Here is a 20,061-nt window from a genome sequence, read left to right as displayed (position 1 = left end):
AACGTTTGTAAATCACTTGACATATACTCTCTTATTGTAACTCCCTCCAACCCTACCACCATGAAGTAAGTGCTGTTATTATCCCATTTTATAGAGGAGGAAACAACCCCAGAGAAGTTAATTGATGCCCATGGTTGCATAACTGGTATTATTGGAGGTGGGATTTGTCCGTGTTTCTGACTTCCAAATGGCCATGCTTTCTTTCTGTAGACACAGTATGCATCATCAAGGTAGGCTGTAAAAATGAGCAAGAGAAATAAATGTAAAGTCGAATATGATTCTAAGGGAAGAAAGGTGGAGGGGGACTTAAGGAAAGTTTCATGGAAGAGATAGCATTTGAACTGGGTTTTGGAGAAAGATCAGGAACTGTGTAGACAGAGCTGGGAGAAATAAGCAGAAGTAGAACGTTGGTCGGTCATTCACGTAATCCAACCCCTATCTCTTCCCGAAGCTGTACTTCAATTCTATCTCCATTCCTCTTTCCTCCCGAGTTTGTAAAACTTTATTGAGTGCCTATAGGATAAGTACTTATGCTCAATTTCATTAGTATTTTTTAATGTCTGATACATACCAGGAACTGGAGACACAAAGAAAAAAAAAACATGGCTTACCCTTGAAGAGCTTATATACTATTGTGGGACAGTCAACATGAACATAGAAAATTAAATATAAATTATATGCTAAGTAATTTCTGGGAGTAGGCCCTGAGCTATGGAGTAAAGGGGAGCAGTGGAAGATGGGTTTCCTGTAGGAGGAGATACTTGAACTCAGATTAAAGGAAGCTAGAGAGTCTATGAGGTAAAGTGAAAGAAGGAGAACAACCCAGGCATCAGGGCACAACTTGTGGAGAAGTACAGAGATGGGAGATACAGCAAGCAGATCAGTTTGGCTGTAACGTTGATTGATTCAATCAATCAATAAGCTTTACTAAGTACCTACTGGCTTCCACGTACTGTCTTGGATACTGGGGATGCTAATACATAACGAATGAAACAAGGATTTTAGATTCTAATGAAGGATATAAGAAAGGTGTATAACAGTATATGCTGAATAAATATAAAGGGGAATATTCTGCCATACACTTGGAAAGAGCCAGCAACACCCAGATTGTGAAGGGGTTCAAAAGTCAAACAGAATGCTTTGTGTTTTGTTCTAGAAATAAGAGAGAGCTCCTGGCACTTCTTGAGTAGGTGAATGACATGGTTAGACCTATAGTTAGTTATGTGTAGGAAGGGTGAAATTGGAATCTGGAAGAGCTGTTAGACAACTTTTGTAAAAGTTCAGGTGAGAAGTGAAAGGATAAGGATAGAAAGTAGGGTGACAGATGTACGAGTGGATGGAAGAGAAGAAGGAAAGGCTATGGCAGAAGAATGGACAAGACTTGGCAACTGATTGCATGGGAGGCATGAGGGAAAGTAACACATATGACACCTGGAGACATGATGAAGTTTCCACATTAGCCAGGAAAGATTCTTCATTATTCCCTGAATACACTATACTTCCTTCTGCTTACCTATAGCGCACATCTAGAAGACTCTCTCTCCTCCAAATTCTACCAGTCATTTAGTTCATAGCCTTCACAGACCTCCCTCTTCTAGGAATTCTTATAAGACTTTATACATAACCGAGCTCTGGAAGGTGTTGTACAAATAATGCTTTGTCACTTAAACATTTAATGAGTGTTCATCTTAATAACAGCTGACATTTGTGAAGCATTTGAAGGTGGCAAAACCCAAAATCTCCTCTGATCCTCACAAATATCCCAAACTACATGAATCCTGCCTTGGACACATTGGCTGATGATCTTGGGCAACTCATTTAATTTCTAAGTGTCCAGGGCAAGTCCCTAAGATTATAAATTGAAGAAAAAGTGCCAATCTTGGATGACAGAATTTCTTTACCTGAGAGTTCTCTGTACCAGTAGAATAATAGCTCCAATCCCCAAAAGAAACACTCAAACCATGGTTATCCTGACTTCAAATTCTACATTTTATTTATTGCACCATGCTGTGTCTCTTCTTTTGGTTTTTAAAAATGTTAAGGGAAAGGATAGGGTTCTATCCTCCTCATATATCTCCCACCTTAGTATTTCCACTCTCTACTTCTTTTTTTAATGAATAACCACAGCCTCTGGGATTTTCCATGGATTGATACTACCCTACAAAACTTAACTCCTTTTTTTATCACTTGTCTTTCTCTGTATCCTCATAACTTAGCCCGGTGTCAGACTCACAAGAAGTATTTTATGAATGCTTATTGAAAGATGGAGCTGGACAAACATGCTTCTGTTTGTCCTTAGAAAAGTAGAAAGCATCTTCAGGGATGATTATACATAGGAGGCAAGCCTAGTGATATCAAAAGACCCCCAAAAGAACTTTAAAGGGGAAAGAGAGATTTTTGTCAAGGGACAAAAAATAAATTTTTAAGAAACCATGGGGTAGAGCCAAGATGGCAGAGTAGAAGGACAGACCTGCTGTAGCTCTCCCCACAAAACCCACAAAATATCTGTAAAAATGACTCCAAACAAATTCTAGAGCATCAGAAGCCACAAAATGACAGAGTGAAAGAGACTTCCTGCTCAAAGCAGCCTGGAAGGCCAACAAGAAAGGTAAATTGCACCAGGCACTGAGTGGAGTACAGCCCAGCCTTGGCCACACAGTGTGGCAGGGACAGGACTGGACCTGGCTTCAGAGCACAGAATCCTAGGTAGCAGCTGTGGTTCCAAGATCCCTCAACCCACAGCCAGAGACAGCTTCAAATGTCAGTGAGAAAGCTTTTTCACCTGGGTGATAAGGGATCAGGGTTCTGCCCTAGCCCGAGCCCTAGGTGGCGAAGCATCCATTTTTGGATCCCTCAGTCTAAATACCCTGGGGGAATTGCACCACTGATCTGAATCTCAGCCCTGAGTGGCAGCCCTGGGGTGAGGAGGAGTACTGGTGTGGTGGGGTTGGAGGCAGTTGTGGAGAGGGAACCCTATTCACAGATTCTGGGTAGAAAAACTTGTAGTTGCTCCTAGACCAGAGCGCAGGTCAGGAGAGGAGTTTACCCTTGATTGTGCCACCTTGGAGGAACTGAGAATTTATAGGTCCCTAGAGCATATGTTCCACTTGACAAAAGACTCAAAAGTCAAGTAACTGGCTGGGAAAAGGACCAAAAAAAGGGGAAAAAATAAGACTATAGAGGGTTACTTTCTTGGTGAACAGGTATTTTCCTCCATCCTTTCAGATGAGAAAGAACAAAGCATACCATTAGAGGAAGACATCAAAGTCAAGGTGTCTTCATCCAAAACCTCCAAAATAAATTTGCAATGATCTCAGGTCATGAAAGAACTCAAAAGAGATTTTGAAGATCAAGTAAGAGAGGTGGAGGAAAAATTGGGAAGAGAAATGTGAGCAACGCAAGAAAATCATGAAAAGAGAGTCAACAGCTTGCTAAAGGAGACCCCAAAAAATGCGGGAGGAAATAACACCTTTTAAAATAGATTAACCCAAATGGCAAAAGAGGTCCAAAAAGCCAATGAGAAGAAAAATGCTTTAAAAAGCAGAATTAGCCAAATGTAAAAGGAGGCTCAAAAACTCACTGAAGAAAATAGTCTTTTAAAAATTAGAATGGAGCAGGTGGAACCTAATGACTTTATGAAAAACCAAGAAATTACAAAACAAAACAACAAGAATAAAAAATTGAAGACAATGTGAATATCTCATTGGAAAAACAACTGACCTGGAAAACAGATCCAGGAGAGACAATTTAAAAATTATGGGGCTACCTGAAAGCCATGATCAAAAAAAGAGCCTAGACATTATCTTTCATGAAATTATCAGGGAAACCTGCCCTGATACCAGAGGGTAAAATAAATATTGAAAGAATCCACTGATCACCTCCTGAAAGAGCTCTGAAAGAAAAACTCCTAGGAATATTATAGCCAGATTCCAGAGTTCCCAGGTCAAGGAGAAAATATTGCAAGCAACCCAGAAAGAAACAATTCGAGTATTGTGGAAATACAATCAGGATAACACAGGATCTGGCAGCTTCTACATTAAGCGATTGAAGGGCTTGGAATATGATATTCCAGAAGTCAAAGGAACTAGAATAAAAACCAAGAATCACCTACCCAGCAAAACTGAGTATAATACTTCAGGGGAAAAAATTGATATTCGATACAATAGAGGACTTTCAAGCATTATTGATGAAAAGACCAGAGCTGAAAAGAAAATTTGACTTTCAAACACAAGAATCAAGAGAAACATGAAAAGGTAAATAGAAAAGAGAAATCATAAGGCACTTACTAACGTTGAACTGTTTACATTCCTACATGGAAAGATAATATTTGTAACTCTTGAAACTTTCCTCAGTATTTGGGTAGTTGGAGGGATTATATACATATAGACAGAGGGGACAGGATGAGGTGAATAGGAAGGAGTGATATCTAAAAATATAAAACTCAGGGGTGAGAAAGGAATATATTGGGAGCAGAAAGGGAGAAATGGAGTGGGGCAAATTATCTCTCATAAAAGTGGTAAGAAAAAGCTTTTTTAATAGAGGGAAAGAGGAGGGAGGTGAGAGGGGAAAAGTGAAACTTATTCTCATCACATTTGGCTTAAGGAGAGAATAACATGCACACTGAATTTGGTATGAAAATCTATCTTACACCACAAGAGAGTAGGGGAGAAGGGGATAAGTGGGCTGTGGGGAAGATGATAGAAGGGAGGGCAAATGGGAGGAGGGAGTAATTAAAAGTAAACACTTTTGGGGAGTGACAAAGACAAAAGAGAGAACAGAAAAAATGGAGGACAGAGTAGGATGGAAGGAAATATAGTTAGTCTTTCACAACATGAGTATTATGAAAGTCTTTTGAATAATTACACATGTATATTGAATTGCTTGGCTTCATGGTGGGGATGTGTGGGGAGGGAGGAAGGGAGAGAAGTTGGAACTCAAAGATTTAGGAATGAATGTTGAGAATGGTTTTTGCATGCAACTTCAAAATAAGAAATACAGATAATGGGGTATAGAAATCTATCTTGCTCTACAAGAAAGGAGAGAAGATAGGGATAAGGGAAAGGAAGGGTGTGAGAGAAGGGAGGGCAGATTGGGGGAAGGGGTAATCAGAATACACAATGTCTTGGGGTAGGGGGAAGGGAGAGATGGGGAGAAAATTTGGTATTCAAACCTTTGTGGAAATGAATATTGAAAACTAAAAACAATTTTTTTTTTAAAAAAATGAAAATCAAGAGAGAAAATAGGTGGTGTAAAAAAGTTTGTTCAAAATTTGTGATTTGTAAATAAAGTATTCTTTTTCTGTTCTTTTGCCTCTCTTTCTTTTGCTCTGTTCCTATCACAAGTGTTTACTCTTTATTCCTTTCCTTTTAATTCCTAATAAAAAAAACACACAGATATCTAGGGATGGGAGGAGAAACTAACCAGGACCACTGCCACATCCACCTACCCCAATGCTGTTCTTCAAGCTTTCGAAGACTTTTTGAATTACCTTTTATACATATTGGTTGTTTCCCTGACCATTCTCCATTTGGTTGGCAAGTTCTTTGTTCATTGCCACTTAGAACATAGGAGTGGTTGCAAAAAAAGGACATAATTGTGCCAATTTTGGCATAGCGTCCATTTATGAGCCCACGGCCTTCTGAGGTCCTCCTGTACCCATTGACTGGGCCTCCTGGGTCGGAACAGTTTTTTTCTTCCAGCACTAACGATGGAAATAAAGGAAAACGAGAGATAGAAAACATTATTAAAATTCCAGAATGTTCATCTTTAGGAACAAATCATGCAACCTTTTATATTGAATTTAAGATGCTGTCATTCAAAATTAAGCAAAAACAGTGATTCAAAGTCACTATGGATAGAAAACTTCTCAAAGGAAAATTGTCTAATAAAAAAATGTTTTCTTGGTGCATCCTTAAAACCAGAATGTCATTTTTAAATCTGGCATCAAAGTCTAGCCTCAAAAGTATTTGTTCTTCTCTCCTTACAATGGTGGAATTTTTAGCTTCTGTTGGAAGTTTAAACATGAGCATGTATAAATTTAAGTTGGGCACATACAGCCAAAATATGAAAAATTCTGACATTTTACATTGAGCAGGAATAGTTTGGCAGAAATGATATTGTTTGTTTTCTTCTGAATGTTGACTTTGTTGTCTACTGAGTTTCACTATGATTGGTCATGAAATCAGGCTAGTGGCTTTTATCCCTGTTTTCCAATAATCTCAGTTTCTGAGGGAAGTATATAGTCAGTAGGTGGATAGACACTTCCTTTGCCACTAATTCTAACCAATCAATAATTTTGTTCACTGAAACTAACAACAATAACATCAACAAAACCCTGTTGTGTTATTGTTCAGTTGTGTACAACTCTGCATGACCCCATAGACCACATTGTTTATTGGATTTTCTTGGCAAAAATATGAGAGTGGTTCTCCATTTCCTTCTCCACTAGATTAAGGCAAATAAGTTAAATTACTTGCTCAGGTTCACAGAGCTAGATTTGAATTCAGGTCTTCCTAACTCAACACTTTATCCACTGAGCCACCAAGCTGCCATCAGCTTTCTTTTTATAATGCAGATTTCTATTTCAGTCTAAAATCTTTTCACTAACATTCACTAAGAAAATCTTTCTATCCTTTAACTCAAGTTGGAAGGGAATTTAAAGTGTAAATTGTATCACAGGAAATCTTGAGAATAATACCAGATTCTTTCCAGACATCTATTTTCACACTTCCTTGAGAGAGATGGGTAATCTAAGGTAGTGGCATCAGCCTCAAATAGAAAAGAGGATCGCTAATGCGAACATAAAGATCTCTATGGATGACATTTTTATTTAGTCTTAAAATGTAATATTATCTATGTTTTATTGCATTTTTTATTTACTTTGTTAAATATTTCTCTATGGCATTTTCAGTTTGTTCCTGTAGTGTTTTTGATATCTCTGAGCTAACTCATAGAATGGAAGATTTGTTCAAGGTTTCAGAGCACTTCCATTGTAGATTCACACCTTCAGTTACAAGGTAATTAGAGATTTGTCCAACTATTGACTTTTTAAAAATGATCTCTTCTTGGACAGAAGCTCACTTATACCTGAAAACAGATCCTATTCAATTCAACGTGGCACTTGTAAAGCCATTTCCTTAATATCCTTTCATTTCCTCCCTTCCTCATAACTCAACACTTGTTCACTGGGGATGAAAATAATCTCACATCTTTATGTTTAGTAAGAACAGAAACAAACTAAACACAAGATATTTGCTATACTGTCACTTATAGTGTGCGAGCTTTGTTGTTTGTCTGAGCTGTAGGGAAAATATTCAGTGAATCTATGAGTTTCTGCTGTGGGTATTTCCATTGGATTCTAGGAAGTGTATTTAGGTGATCCCTGAACCTTGGTATGGGACAAAGGAGATTCCAATAGACCTAATGCTTGAAGCCATGAGCTATCAGTGAAAACTACCAAACCAGGGTTTGCACGTCCAAGTCACTTTAGGATAACGGCATTCTTCTGCCTTCTGGAGGCACATAGAATGATTCTAATCAAACCATAGTCAAAATGGTGGGAATCGTCAAATCTAATAACAACACATAAAAGGCAAATAAATGTTGACAAAACAACAACTTAGATGCTAACTGACTATAAGAAGCCTCTGAAGCTAGATTACCCAGTCTGGTACACGGTAAGCACTTAATAATTACATACAGATTGATTGATTAGAACTTAAGCAAAGGAAAACTGGGTCAATTCTCAGACAGGCTATATTCTGGGAGAATTGAAATTTTCCAACATACAAGTTTTAAGGACTTCCCTCAGTTTGCTTTCATAGAACCTTGTAGCCGGATGTCTTTCTTTCCCCTGAAGTAAATATTTCATGAGTCTAATGATTTCCTGTGAATAGAAATCTGACCAGGAAAACTTTCATGGGACATTATGTTCACTAGATTTTTAGTCAACTTAGAAAGTAGAGAGTGAGAAATGTTCCTCAACTGATATAGGAGACCTGTAGCCTATTCTCTATTTTTTTCATCAAAGTCCCCTCCTTTGTGGTCTTTGTGGATGAAGTACTGGACGAGGTGAGTTAGACCTTGGTCCAAACCTTTCCTCTCATTCAATCTCTATAGCCATAAACAGATCATTTCACTTCTCTGAAACTCAGACAATTCTCTAAGATTTATCTACTAAGTTGGAGAAAGGTGGTCCCATCCACTTTGATGAAAGTTCCCACAAAATTTTCTTGCCAAAGGAGAGCCATCTTCATTATATAAATGCCTACTCCTGGGGCTTAGGAATGTTATTTAGATTTAAATCTTTCCTTGTAATAGGTACTTAATAAATTCTCTCTCTGTCTCTCCCTCTGTGTCTCTCTCTCCCTCTTGTCTCTCTTTCTTTCTGTTTCTCCCTCTCTCTAGCTCTAAGCTGTCATCAGGGTGAAATGGGAGAGGCTATCATGATATTTGGGACAGATAGAATGGAAGCCCTTTGAGGGCAGAGACTTTCATTTTCATCTTTGTATCTCCAGAGTCCAACACAAATTCTGGAATTTAATGGGTGATTAATAAATGATAGATACTTGCTGATTGATTGCTTCATTAATTGGTTAGAACCTAGGGGAGTCAGAAGAGAGCTGGCTCAATTTTTGGACAGGCTAAAATGGTGGAGCATTGACATTTTCCAACATGAACTTGCAAGGACTTGAGAGAGAACCTTCATTATTAAAGCATATTGGTCAACCTGGGAGAAAAATAAACAAATAGTGCCCTTACCACAGGCTGGGTCGTGTCTGGTCCAGCTCCCATCAAGCTGACAAAAGGCGACCCGACTGCCTTTTAAGCTGTACCCTGGGAGGCACCTGAAGTAAACCTGGGCCCCATATCTAAGATCACTTCCTTCCACCATCCCATGGGCAGGAACACCTGGAGTCCTACACATCACCACTGAGCATTCAGATATTTGAAAAAATCCACTTTATTACAAAAACCACGACTTGTAAAGGATTCCAAACTAGATATCTTAAAGCATTCAAAAAGGAGAAAGAAAATCATTGAAAATGGGCCTAGGAGGAAAACCAGAACTTTATGACAGGCACATGTAATCTTGGCATTGGAGGGCAGAGCATATTTCATTTTATCTGCTGGAATAATTAGAGGGCAAAAATCTCATTGCATTTATGTTTTGGAAGGCAGACCCATCTCCAACCCACCAAGGAACACTGTGATTTTTATAGATCTTCTCTTATCACCTCTGGATATTAAAGTTTCATCTCACCCATATAGTTTCCACTGAAGCCAGTCATAGACACTTATATTTATCACCTGGGAGAGTGGTTAATTATTCCAGCCTGCTACACCACCCCCAAACACCTTCTCCATGAGCCACAAGGCAAAGTTTAGCCTCAGCAGAGCTAAACTTTCAGCAAAGGTCAGTCACACAGTAGACGTTGATTGGATTTTTAAAATTTCACCCACTGGTACCACTTGAAAGGCAAAATATCCTTTTGAAAGAAGGAAGCATTTCAACATTTGCAGGTGTGATGAAAAATGGGCTGGACTTGGAGTCAGAGAACCTGGGTCTCTGCTGCTCACTAATTTTGGAATGTAGATGAATCACTAAGCCTTGATGAACCTCAGTTGCTCATCTGTAAAATGGGGATAATAATAACAGGTCAGATTATCCCACAGGGTTATTACAAGCCTCAAATGAGACGGTGGATGAGAAAGTATTTTGTCAAACTGTAAACATAAGATAGAAATAACATTAAAGAAGATTTTAAGCATGCCATAACCATGTTTCTTTAGAAATTGTAACAATGAAACTTGACCAATCTGATTGCAAGAAAGGGAATGGGAACTGGAAAGTATGCATAAGTCAAAGTTTTTAACTAAATTCCAGTAATACTGAATTAATTGATACATGACAGCTGAAGACAGAAAGCTAAGGTATACAGTCCTTGAACTGTTGATTTATTGTCTGTGTATACTCAATGCCTGATATATAGAAATAGGAAGTAGACCTGTGATTTCATTGGTACAGGGAACTTCTGGGCAGAAAACTCCCTCTACAAACATATGCTGACACCTTCTCTGCAAACGATTGTCTCTGAGATTTGCCAGGAGCATAAAAGGGTAAGTGATTTGCCCAGGGTCACACAACCACGAAGAAGTAGAATTCGAATTCAGGTCTTTCTGACATCATGGTTGTCTGTCTGCTATGTCACATTACCTCTTACTTGATATATAGTAGATAATTAATCAGACATTTATGAAGCAAATACTGTGCAAAGATACTATGCTAAATGCTAGAAATAGTGATGAAAACAAAACAATTCCTGCCATCAAGGAGCTTGCACACTAACTAGAGAAAACCAGTACTATATATGTATATATTCAGACATATGCATTACTGAGAAAGTTGATTCATTGAGGACCCCTACTCAAACTCTAATCTGTATTAAGTAGTTCATTATAATTGTATAAGGAGTAAAGATTGTTAGTAATTATTTTAATATATTCATCTAGTAATACAAACTTAATCAAATAGTAAGTATAGGAATAAGCAGCGTATTAGTCCATATTTTTGTATGTTGTATAGAAATACAGATTCTAATAGGAAGACCCTATAATAGACCTCAAACTTTAACATACTGTTCATTACTTGTTTATCAGCTATGAAGCTTACTTGCACAATCACATGAATTCTGACATGGATATCTCCACCCTGTTTTCCTCAAATGGGTGGCCAAATGGGTGGCATGGTACAGAGAGTCCCTGCTCCCCCCCCCATATGTTCTTGCGGCATAAGTATAACTTGTACTGTCTCCTCTTGCCCAATCTAAGGAGGACACTGTTCATCTTGTGACCATCTTGTCAGTGGAGATATTTGCTGCTTTACCCACCTCATGATCCTGCTGACATACCATTTTTGCTTATTTTAGCTCATGTGTCATATGTCAACCAATGGAATTATTGTTTATTTTGTAAAGATGTTTTAGAATGTCTAAATATCAAACCCCACAAAACTAGGGCCTTTGAAGGAAGGGGGATCTCAGATTGAGGGGAAGGTCTGAGGTCCACTTCATTAGAAGGGACCAGGTACCTTTAATAAAGTGTTTTGGCTCAGAGCTCTGCCTCAGTTTCTCTTTTAGTTGTTCAGGGTGATTTTTGTCCCACATTTTGTATGTATGTATGCATGTATATATGTACGTGTATGTATGCACACACATACACACACAAACACACACATATAAAGCATTGAGAAAGAGGGTGTAGGCACTCAGAGCAGAAGAGATCCAAGAAAGAATTCATGCAAAAAGTTTACTAAGAAATGTTTGTTGATTGAGAATACCTAGGGACAACCAAAACCAAGACAGTTATCTTGCCACACAACTTAGGAAGCAGTAATACCTAAGGGAACAGCATACACTTCTATAGTTGATGCGTAAGAATGTAAGTCAATTCAAGGCAAGATTTTTTTTCTTTTTGTAAAAAGAGTTAAAACAGCCCAAATATATTTGCAAAACAAGATACGATGGAGAGCAGCAGATACAAGAAAAAAAATTGCAACCTAGAGAGGTTCAGTAATTTATAGGAGACAAAGTCCAAGAAGGAAGTTAGCAATAAAAAGCCCACAGCCTCAGATGTCTATATGCAAATGCACAGTGTGAATAATAAATAAAGCGATCCTACCACAAGAAAGCAGATACAACCACACTGAGATATGGCAGAATGGAACTCCTGACTGGAACATGGTTATGAAGAGGTATAACACATGCAAAAATGGCGCATGAAATAAAATGGGATGGTAGAATAGAAATATGTATTAAGAACATACACTTGTCATTCATAGATGGCCAATAAACATTTATTAAACATCTACTGTGTTCTAGGCACTGTGTTAAACATCAGGGGTACCAAGAAAAGCAAACCCCTGACCCGAATGGAGAAACATTATCATCCAGATCTTTCCTCCCTTTGAGAGACAAATTCTTGGGACAAAAGAAAACAAAAATCACTCTTGTTGCATCCACTTTCTTACTTCAAACTCCTTCTTAACCACTTACAATCGCTGCTGTCATTAACAATCAACAGAAATGGCTCTCTCCAAGCAATGGAATCTTGATCACTTATTCTGATAGCTTAAAAAAAACACAATTTCCAGAGATGGTTAGCGAAAAGGATAAGGATCTACATGTTCTAAAATGTTCATAACTGTTTTCTTTGTAGTGGAAAACAACTGGAAATTGTGGAGATGCCCATCAATTGGGGAATGGTTGAATAAGTTGTGGTATTATGTGTGTTCATCCTTCATTGCTGAAGAAGACCATGCCATCAGAGAAATAATGACTTGACTTGCACTTGACCTTGTTTTGAGTGAGGGAGGGCTGTGCGGGTCACCAGCCTCACTTCTCCTCCAGAGCCATCTGAATCCAGTGACCAGATTTTCATCAGGATGACTGGAGAAGGCCCAGGATGAGGCAACTGGAGTTAAGTGACTTGCCCAAGGTCACATAGCTAGCGAGTGTCAAGTGTGTGAGGTGAGATATGAACTCAGGTCCTCCTGACTCCTGCACTGGTGCTCTATCCACTGCACCACCTAACTGCCCCAAGTTGTGGTATATGATTGTGATGGAATACTATTGTGCTACATGAAAGGATGAGCTCAATGGACTTAGAAAAGCATGGAGAAACTTGCATGAAGCAATGAAGAGTGAAATGAGCAGAATCCAGAGAATGTTGTATACAGTAACAGTTGTTTTAAGAGCAACTTTGAACAATTAAGTCATTTTGCTATTATAACTACTCAAATTAACTATGAGAGAAAATGCTATCTGCATCCAGAGAAAGAACTGATCAACAGAAGTATGTATAGAATGATCATCTATATTGGTGTCTAATAGAAGTCATCTCTAGGGCAGGGGTGAGGTGGGGAGGGAAAAATTATGATAACTTTATTAGATATTTACAAGGAAGAGTAAGTTATACATAATTGATCTGCAGTTTCATGTGAAATCATCTTTTTTTCCACTACGTTATGGAAATGCTTATTTTATTTCATAAATCAAAAATAAAATAAAAACATCCTTCTTGACTAATTTGCAAAAGTTAACACATTTAACAATACCTTCTTTAAAGATAGTCTCTTCTCCATGGATTCTCATGATACTATTTTTTCTGGCTGTCTTCCTATTTTCCTGACCACTCCTTAGTTTCTTTTGCTAGATGTCATCCATAATCCACCCCTTCTCCAGGGGTGTGCCACTAGAATCTGAATTGGACTCTGTTCTCCTCTCTCTCAGTGATCTCATTGGTCTCCATGAGATCTACTATCATTTCTTTAGATCTGTCTATTCCCAGTCTGGGGACTGGTCTTACCATATTGCCTACTAAAAATATTCAACTGAACTTCAGATTCAACCCATCTGAAAACATAATATTTTTCTCCATATCACACCTTCTTTCTGTTTTCCCTATTTCTTTTGAGGGGAAGAAATTCCCTCAATTACTGCAATTCTTCTATCATTCTTCACCGATATTCACAAACTTGACATCATCTTGGACTTTTACGTCTCCATCCCTTATTTCCAATCAGTTGCCAAGTCTGATAAATATATCTCACATCTGTCTTGCTATTTGAGTGAAATTCCCTCAGCCCCTGGGTTCCCTTCATCAGAACATCTATCCTTTCCTGAAGCCTCTCCACCTGCAATGCCCTACTGCTCCCATCTGTGCTCCAAGAACTTGCATTTGGGGGAGTGATCCAGACCAATAAACCATTCTTCTGGCTGTGCTTCTGACTTTTGACACTATTGCCCAACACTGCACACGCACCATCTCCCTTTTAGCTCCTTTTTGTTTATATTCTTCCCCCATTAGAATGGAAACTCATTGACAGTAAAAACTATCTTTCTTTTTGCTTGTATTTGTATTTGCATCATTTGACACAATTCCTGGAACATACTAAACACTGAATAAATGTCTGTTACCTTGCTGCCTATTCCCTTCTCTCCACTCACACAGCCATCCCCCTGGTTCAAGTCCTAACCTTTTCTCACCTAGACTATGGTCAGCCTCTTCATTGGTCTTCCTGCTTCCTGCTTCCCCCTTCTTCAACCCATCCTCCACAGAGCTACTAACTTGATATCCAGGGCAGCTAGGTGGTATAGAGGATAGAGCACCAGTGCAGGAGTCAGGAGGACCTGAGTTCAAATCTCACCTCACACACTTGACACTCACTAGCTGTGTGACCTTGGGTGAGTCATTTAACCCTAATTGCCTGATCCTGGTCATCTCCAGTCATCCTAATGAATATCTGGCCACTGAATTCAGATGGCTCTGGAGGAGAAGTGAGGCTGGTGACCTGCGCAGCCCTCCCTCCCTCAAAACAAAGTCAAGTGCAAGTCATGTCTATTTCTCTGATGGCATGGTCTTCTTTGGCAATGAAGAACAAACACACAAGTTGATATCCTTAAAACAAGGGTTTGACCACATAACTCCCATGCTCAATAAATCTCAATGATTCTTACCTATAGGATAAAACTTAAGCTTTTCTATTTGTCTTTTAAAGCCCTTCACAGTTTGGCTGCAGTCTACCTTGCTAGACCTATTGTTCATTACTCTTCTTCACACGCTCTATGTTCTGACCCAAACTGGCCTACTTGTCACTTACCATAGGCAACTTTCCCTCTTTTGTTTCCATATCTTTCTTTTTATAGGCTATTCCTGATGCCTGAAATGTACTCCGTTCTACCTCATTGAATATCTATATAAGACTCCACACTCTTGTCACTTCCTACAAAGCATCAATCCTGATCCCATCATCTGCTAATATTCTCCCCCTGATAACTATTTTGCTACTAATTTTCAGTTAAACTTGTTTGCATATATGTTGTTCTATAGCAATAGAATTTAAGATTCTTGAGGGAAAGAACTTTTCTTTTTGTCTCTTTGTTTGTATCTTAAAAGGCTGGGACAGTGCCAAGTACATAAGAGGTATTAAATAAAGGCTGTCTGAATGAATGAAGAAAAGCAAAGTGGAGAGAATTTTAGTAAGGATCAATAGAGGGAGAAACAAAAACAATATTGTCATGAGATACAATACAGACTGGCTGATCAAGAGGAGGTAGATGGTAAGATGGAAAACATCAGGTGATGCCAGGATACAGGGCGACCCAACTTTGATTTTACTTATGTTTTCTTTGTTAAGAGCAATAATTTTCAGAATAGGGAGGATAGCACAAAAAAAGCTTCATACGCAGTTAAAACTTAAAATAATCAAAGAAATAGGAAGATAGAACAAAGTGTCCTCAAAAAGTCACCAGGCAGCGATTTATTGCATCTGAAATAATCAGCAGATGTAATTGCTAAACCACTATTGGTGATCTCTCAAAGACAGTGTCACAAGAACAGAAAGGGTAAAGTCCTCATTTTTAAAAAACAGAGAAAGGGTGCAGTCTGCAAATTATAGGACAGTGAGCTTGACTTTGGTTCAGGCAAAATTCTAAGAAAGGATTATCTGTTTCCTAGGCGATTACATAACTGGTTCTATTCAAGACTAGCTAAATAACTGTACTCAAAAATTGGTCATTAATGAATTAATCTTAGCAGAGATCTGTACTGAAACATCCCAGGGATCTGTCTTTGGTGCTACCTAACATTTTTTTTTATCAGTAACTTGGATAAAGGAATAGATGCCATGCTAATCACACTTGAAGATAACACAAAGGTAGGGTGAATACCTAAGGTATTGGAGGACAAGTAAAGATTGAACAATGTCTTGACAACTAGGCTTATGTACCAAATCTAGCTTTAAAAATGATATATACTTTTTAAAAATCCTACATTTGGATTTTTAAAAATCAGCTCCACAAGTATGAAGCAACACATTGTGTGAAAAAGGTCTGGGGATTTTAGTCAGTTGTAATTCCAACAAATTAACAAAGCAGACAAGAAAACAAATGCAGTTTTAGGTGACATTATGGGAGGTGTGGTATCCATAAGGCAGTAGGTGACAGTCTCCATGTCCTCTGCCCTGGTCATATTACATCTGGAGCATTATGCTTAGTTCTAAGTGCCTTATTTTGGGGAGCTGGAACATATCCAGAGGAGAATAACCATGATGAAGAGGTGGTTGGTTTTGAAGCCACTCAAGAACCGGTTAAAGGAAATGGGAATGTTTAAGTTGGAGAAGAGAAGACATGAAGGGAGGAGTGACATAATTTCTATATTCAAATACCTAAACAGCTGGCACATGGAAGATGAATTGGACTTTTTCATATTGATTTTAAATGGAAGACCTTAAAGAACATTAGGAGGAAGCTGAAGAGTCCTAATTGAACTCAGTTTGAGAGAAAAGTTCCTAAACTTCTAACCACTGGCTAACAGTAGAATGAATTCCTTCATGAAGTAGTTGCTTCTCCGCTAGATAGGAGTCTTCACATAGAGACTTGAAGGAGATGCTTGTTCCGGTAAGGGTTGAACTATGTATCTTTTGAGATCCCTTTGAACTCAGATTCTGTAATTCTGGCATAGTATAGCATACTAAAGTTTAAAAAATATCTTAGAGATCATTTAGCCACTTATTGGTAACTGACACCAAGTGCTGTTAGTGATTTACCCAAGTGACTTAAAACTAGGAAGAGCTAAGGTTTGATTGATTCACATCCAGTTCCTTTTTTCATAATACCTTATCACCAGGCCCAAACTAAAAACTCTCACATCTATAAAATCATCATTTGGGGAGTTCTTCAAATTGAGAGTTTTGAGTTTTCAATGTATATTTGGTGTTGAATATATGAATAAAACTCTGGCAAATTTCAATTAAACATACAGATATTTTGGATTATAAAACCTGGTTTGCTACCCTGATGATAAGATTTGCATAACAGATAAACGGTAATCCAAGTCAATGAGTAAAAAGTCTCACCAGGAATTTTTCTTCTCATACACTATTCAATTCATTGAGGAGAAAGTGAAGAAAGAAGAGTCTTCCATGGAAGCTTTTAATCTACAAGCAAACATCTCCTGTCTGATTCGCACTCCCTTCTCCACCAGTCAGTTTACATGTACCTATTTTTTCCAGATCTACCTTTAGTCTTCCATTTTTTTTTAAATTAGGAGAAAGTATTGCTGTCATCCTTTTTCTATCACCTTCATTTCCAAATGTCTCCATGCTCCCCTCCCTTCCTGAGAAAGTCATCCTTTGTAACTAAGAGGAAAAGACAAAGAGTGGAATTTCATTCTTTTAATTATAAAATATTCAATGACTTTTCCATCAACTCCTTCCAGAAACCCCACAGTCCTCAAAGAACTGAATACTAAAACACATAACTGAGCTCACCCTGGGTTGGCCTAAGGATTCCCTTCTAAAGACTAATTTTAGAGTAATTCATACAAAATGAGTATTTCCTGTGCCCTGGTTCATGTGGAACACGTTGATCCAGATTTCTGGAATGCCAATCCCAGAATCTGCCAATTCATTTCTCTTCATCTGAAAAGATGAAGACTTCTAATTTGATGATGACTTCTAATTTCTACTTTGGGCAGTCATTGAGCACATTCTTTTATTTCCTCTCATCTGTTTCCTGGAACTTCTGGAGTATCAATTCATCTCACAACAACTTTGAAAAAAATCAAATATAAGGCATCATGTCATTTAACTATCTCATGGCTGAGCCCTCTGTGCCTGTTAGACTCATAAACTTGACTGATTTTCATCACAACTTTTGCCTCCAATTGGGCTTCAGAAAAGTCTCTTTTCTCTTGAATTATTCTGATTTAAGAAAAAAAACATACCTTTTAATCTCTCAGATACTCTTCACGATCTCTTTTTGTCAAGGTTTCATGGGAGCTTTTTACTCCATTTCAAATCTTTTTTTCTGGTATGTTCTTATGCAACGATAAAGTAAAATCTTAAACGTATGAATCTTTGGCCTAAGTGAGCAGCAAGTTCCTGAATTTTTAAGCAATATGTTCCATTTCCCTATCGCTTTTGGAAAGGAGCCTGAGAAGGGAAACTCACAAGACTTTAAATGCAACTTCATTCTATTTCTTCAAGGCAGAGATGGTGAGTGCTGTGTTCTAGAAAAAAGTAGATGCTGACAGAAAAGTCTAAATTAAAACTTGGGCGATTCCAAGATCATTTTCTTGTGATCATATCACCAACCTTCTGACTCCCATTAGTATAAGGATATATTTCTAGTGGCAAAAACAGAGCTATTGATCATGTCACATGTGTAGCTTTTCTCACTTGACCAAGATGACATCTAATAACAAGCCCAGTAATCTAATTCTAGCCTCACAACAACCATAGGTCAATTTAAAACTCTAAGAAACCTTAGAGATACATGTCCCTCATTTTATAGAGGAAACTGAAGGCCAAAAGAAGGGACTCATTCAAGATCATATAATTAATAAGTAATTAAAGATGGTATTTAAACCCAGGCATTCTAATGCCAAAGCTAATGGTCTTTTGAACTGTGTAGTGGTAGAGAGAGTGTTGGGCTTAGAGCTACGAAGACTCAGGTTGGGATTGCGCTTCAGGCATTTGTTAGCTATAAGACCTCAGGCAAGTCATAGAACTCCTCGGCCTCAGTCTGCTCATCTGTTCCACTCAATGAGCCTTTCTCATGTTGTGCAAATCCTAACTGAATAACCAATAAATGTCTAAATGAGGAAAACTGAAATGGAAAAAGATTGTCTTGGGGATCCCCTGTTCTCTTCTAGTACCTCACCTCCCTCTGCCGCTATGTCCATCTCAGTCACTATAACCTAAGAGTTACTGAGGTTTAGCAGATGGACTGGTGACCATGGAATCAGGGAGATCTGGGATCAGTCTAAGTCTCTGCACTTAAAACAACCCTCGTACAGTGCTTGGTACTTAATAAGTGTTTATTTGATTGATTAATTGATATATATATATATACATATATATCATTTTAAGGTTTGAAGAATGATACACACAAATTCATACATATGTATATATGTTTATTGTATGTATGTGTATTATATGTGTTCATATATAGGCATGTGCATGTATTTGTATATATGTATATGTGTGTATACATATGTATGTATATGTGTGTGTACACACACACACACACACACACACACACGCATATCTTGGTTTATTCTCACAACAACCCTCTGAGGTAGGTGCCATCATTCTTCCTATTTTACATGTGAGATAACCAAGGCTAAGAAAAGTTAAGCCATTTGCCCAGAGTTATAGTGATTGGAACTCAGGTCTTTCTAACTCGAAGTGGCTCTATCCATTAAGTCACCTAGCTGCCACATTTGCCAGCTTTACAATCCCAGACATGGAATTTAATCTCTCTGTGTCTCAAACAACTCTCTAAGATTTTACTAAATCCTGGAAGGGTTAGTTCCCATCTTTCACACCAGACTTTTCCAATTAAGGAACCCTCTTTAGGATGAATCAATCTTGTTGATAAGCATAATAACCCATAGGGAGGGCCTGATTAAAAGTTACTAGGGGCAGGACAATTTATCACGTAATCAGTTCATCATTTTTGCACTCCAAATAAGAACTGCCCAGAGTCTTTCCAATCTCCTTAAAACAACTGTTTTCTAGTGAAATCTAGACATCTGGGGAACTTGTGTATAACGTTCATTCTAATAAGATAGAACAGTAATAGAGACAAGGAACTGGACCTGTACTTTAATTTCATTATGGGACTCCCAGATGAGGAAACTCCCTTTACAAATGCAAATTGCGTTCTCTAGAACTTATTTAGTCTTTGAAAGTTTCCTGAGGCACTGAAAAGTTAAGTATATTACCCAAGGTCAATAGTCTAACAGTCAACTTATACTATTTCATTTCATCCTTTTATCAGCTTTTTAAGGATCCTAGTATCATGTCAATGTTGATGATTCTCAAATTCTAACCTATTTATTGACTCCAGTATTTTATCTCCAACCTCCTTTCAGTCATCTTGAACTGGATGTCCTGTAGAAATCTTAAATTCAACACATAAAAATGGAACTCACTAGCTTTTCTCCTAAATCCTCCCCTATTCCTAATTTTCCTATTGATGTCAAGAGTCATCCTTT

The 20,061-nt window shown here is 38.1% G+C and overlaps 1 protein-coding gene across 3 annotated transcripts in view; it reads right to left on the bottom strand.

Annotated features, from left to right (window-relative positions):
- The window catches only part of PAMR1 (peptidase domain containing associated with muscle regeneration 1), a 101,338-nt gene that overhangs the window by 10,826 nt on the left and 70,451 nt on the right, over positions 1–20,061 (bottom strand). The window contains exons 7-8 of one of the 3 annotated variants that reach the window (XM_072619153.1): positions 8,761–8,931; positions 5,489–5,701 (exon numbers count right to left, since the gene is read on the bottom strand). The exons of 1 other annotated variant lie outside the window; for it this stretch is intronic. In XM_072619153.1, coding sequence (XP_072475254.1) covers positions 5,489–5,701; positions 8,761–8,931 — 384 coding nt within the window. The remainder of the gene's footprint in view (positions 1–5,488; positions 5,702–8,760; positions 8,932–20,061) is intronic. One more of the 3 variants, XM_072619151.1, reaches the window with a different exon arrangement.

This window comes from Notamacropus eugenii, chromosome 6, assembly GCF_028372415.1.
Source record: "Notamacropus eugenii isolate mMacEug1 chromosome 6, mMacEug1.pri_v2, whole genome shotgun sequence".
Classification (NCBI taxonomy): domain Eukaryota; kingdom Metazoa; phylum Chordata; class Mammalia; order Diprotodontia; family Macropodidae; genus Notamacropus; species Notamacropus eugenii.
Note: the sequence above shows the minus strand (reverse complement) of the source record. Positions and strands in the feature narration are given on the sequence as shown.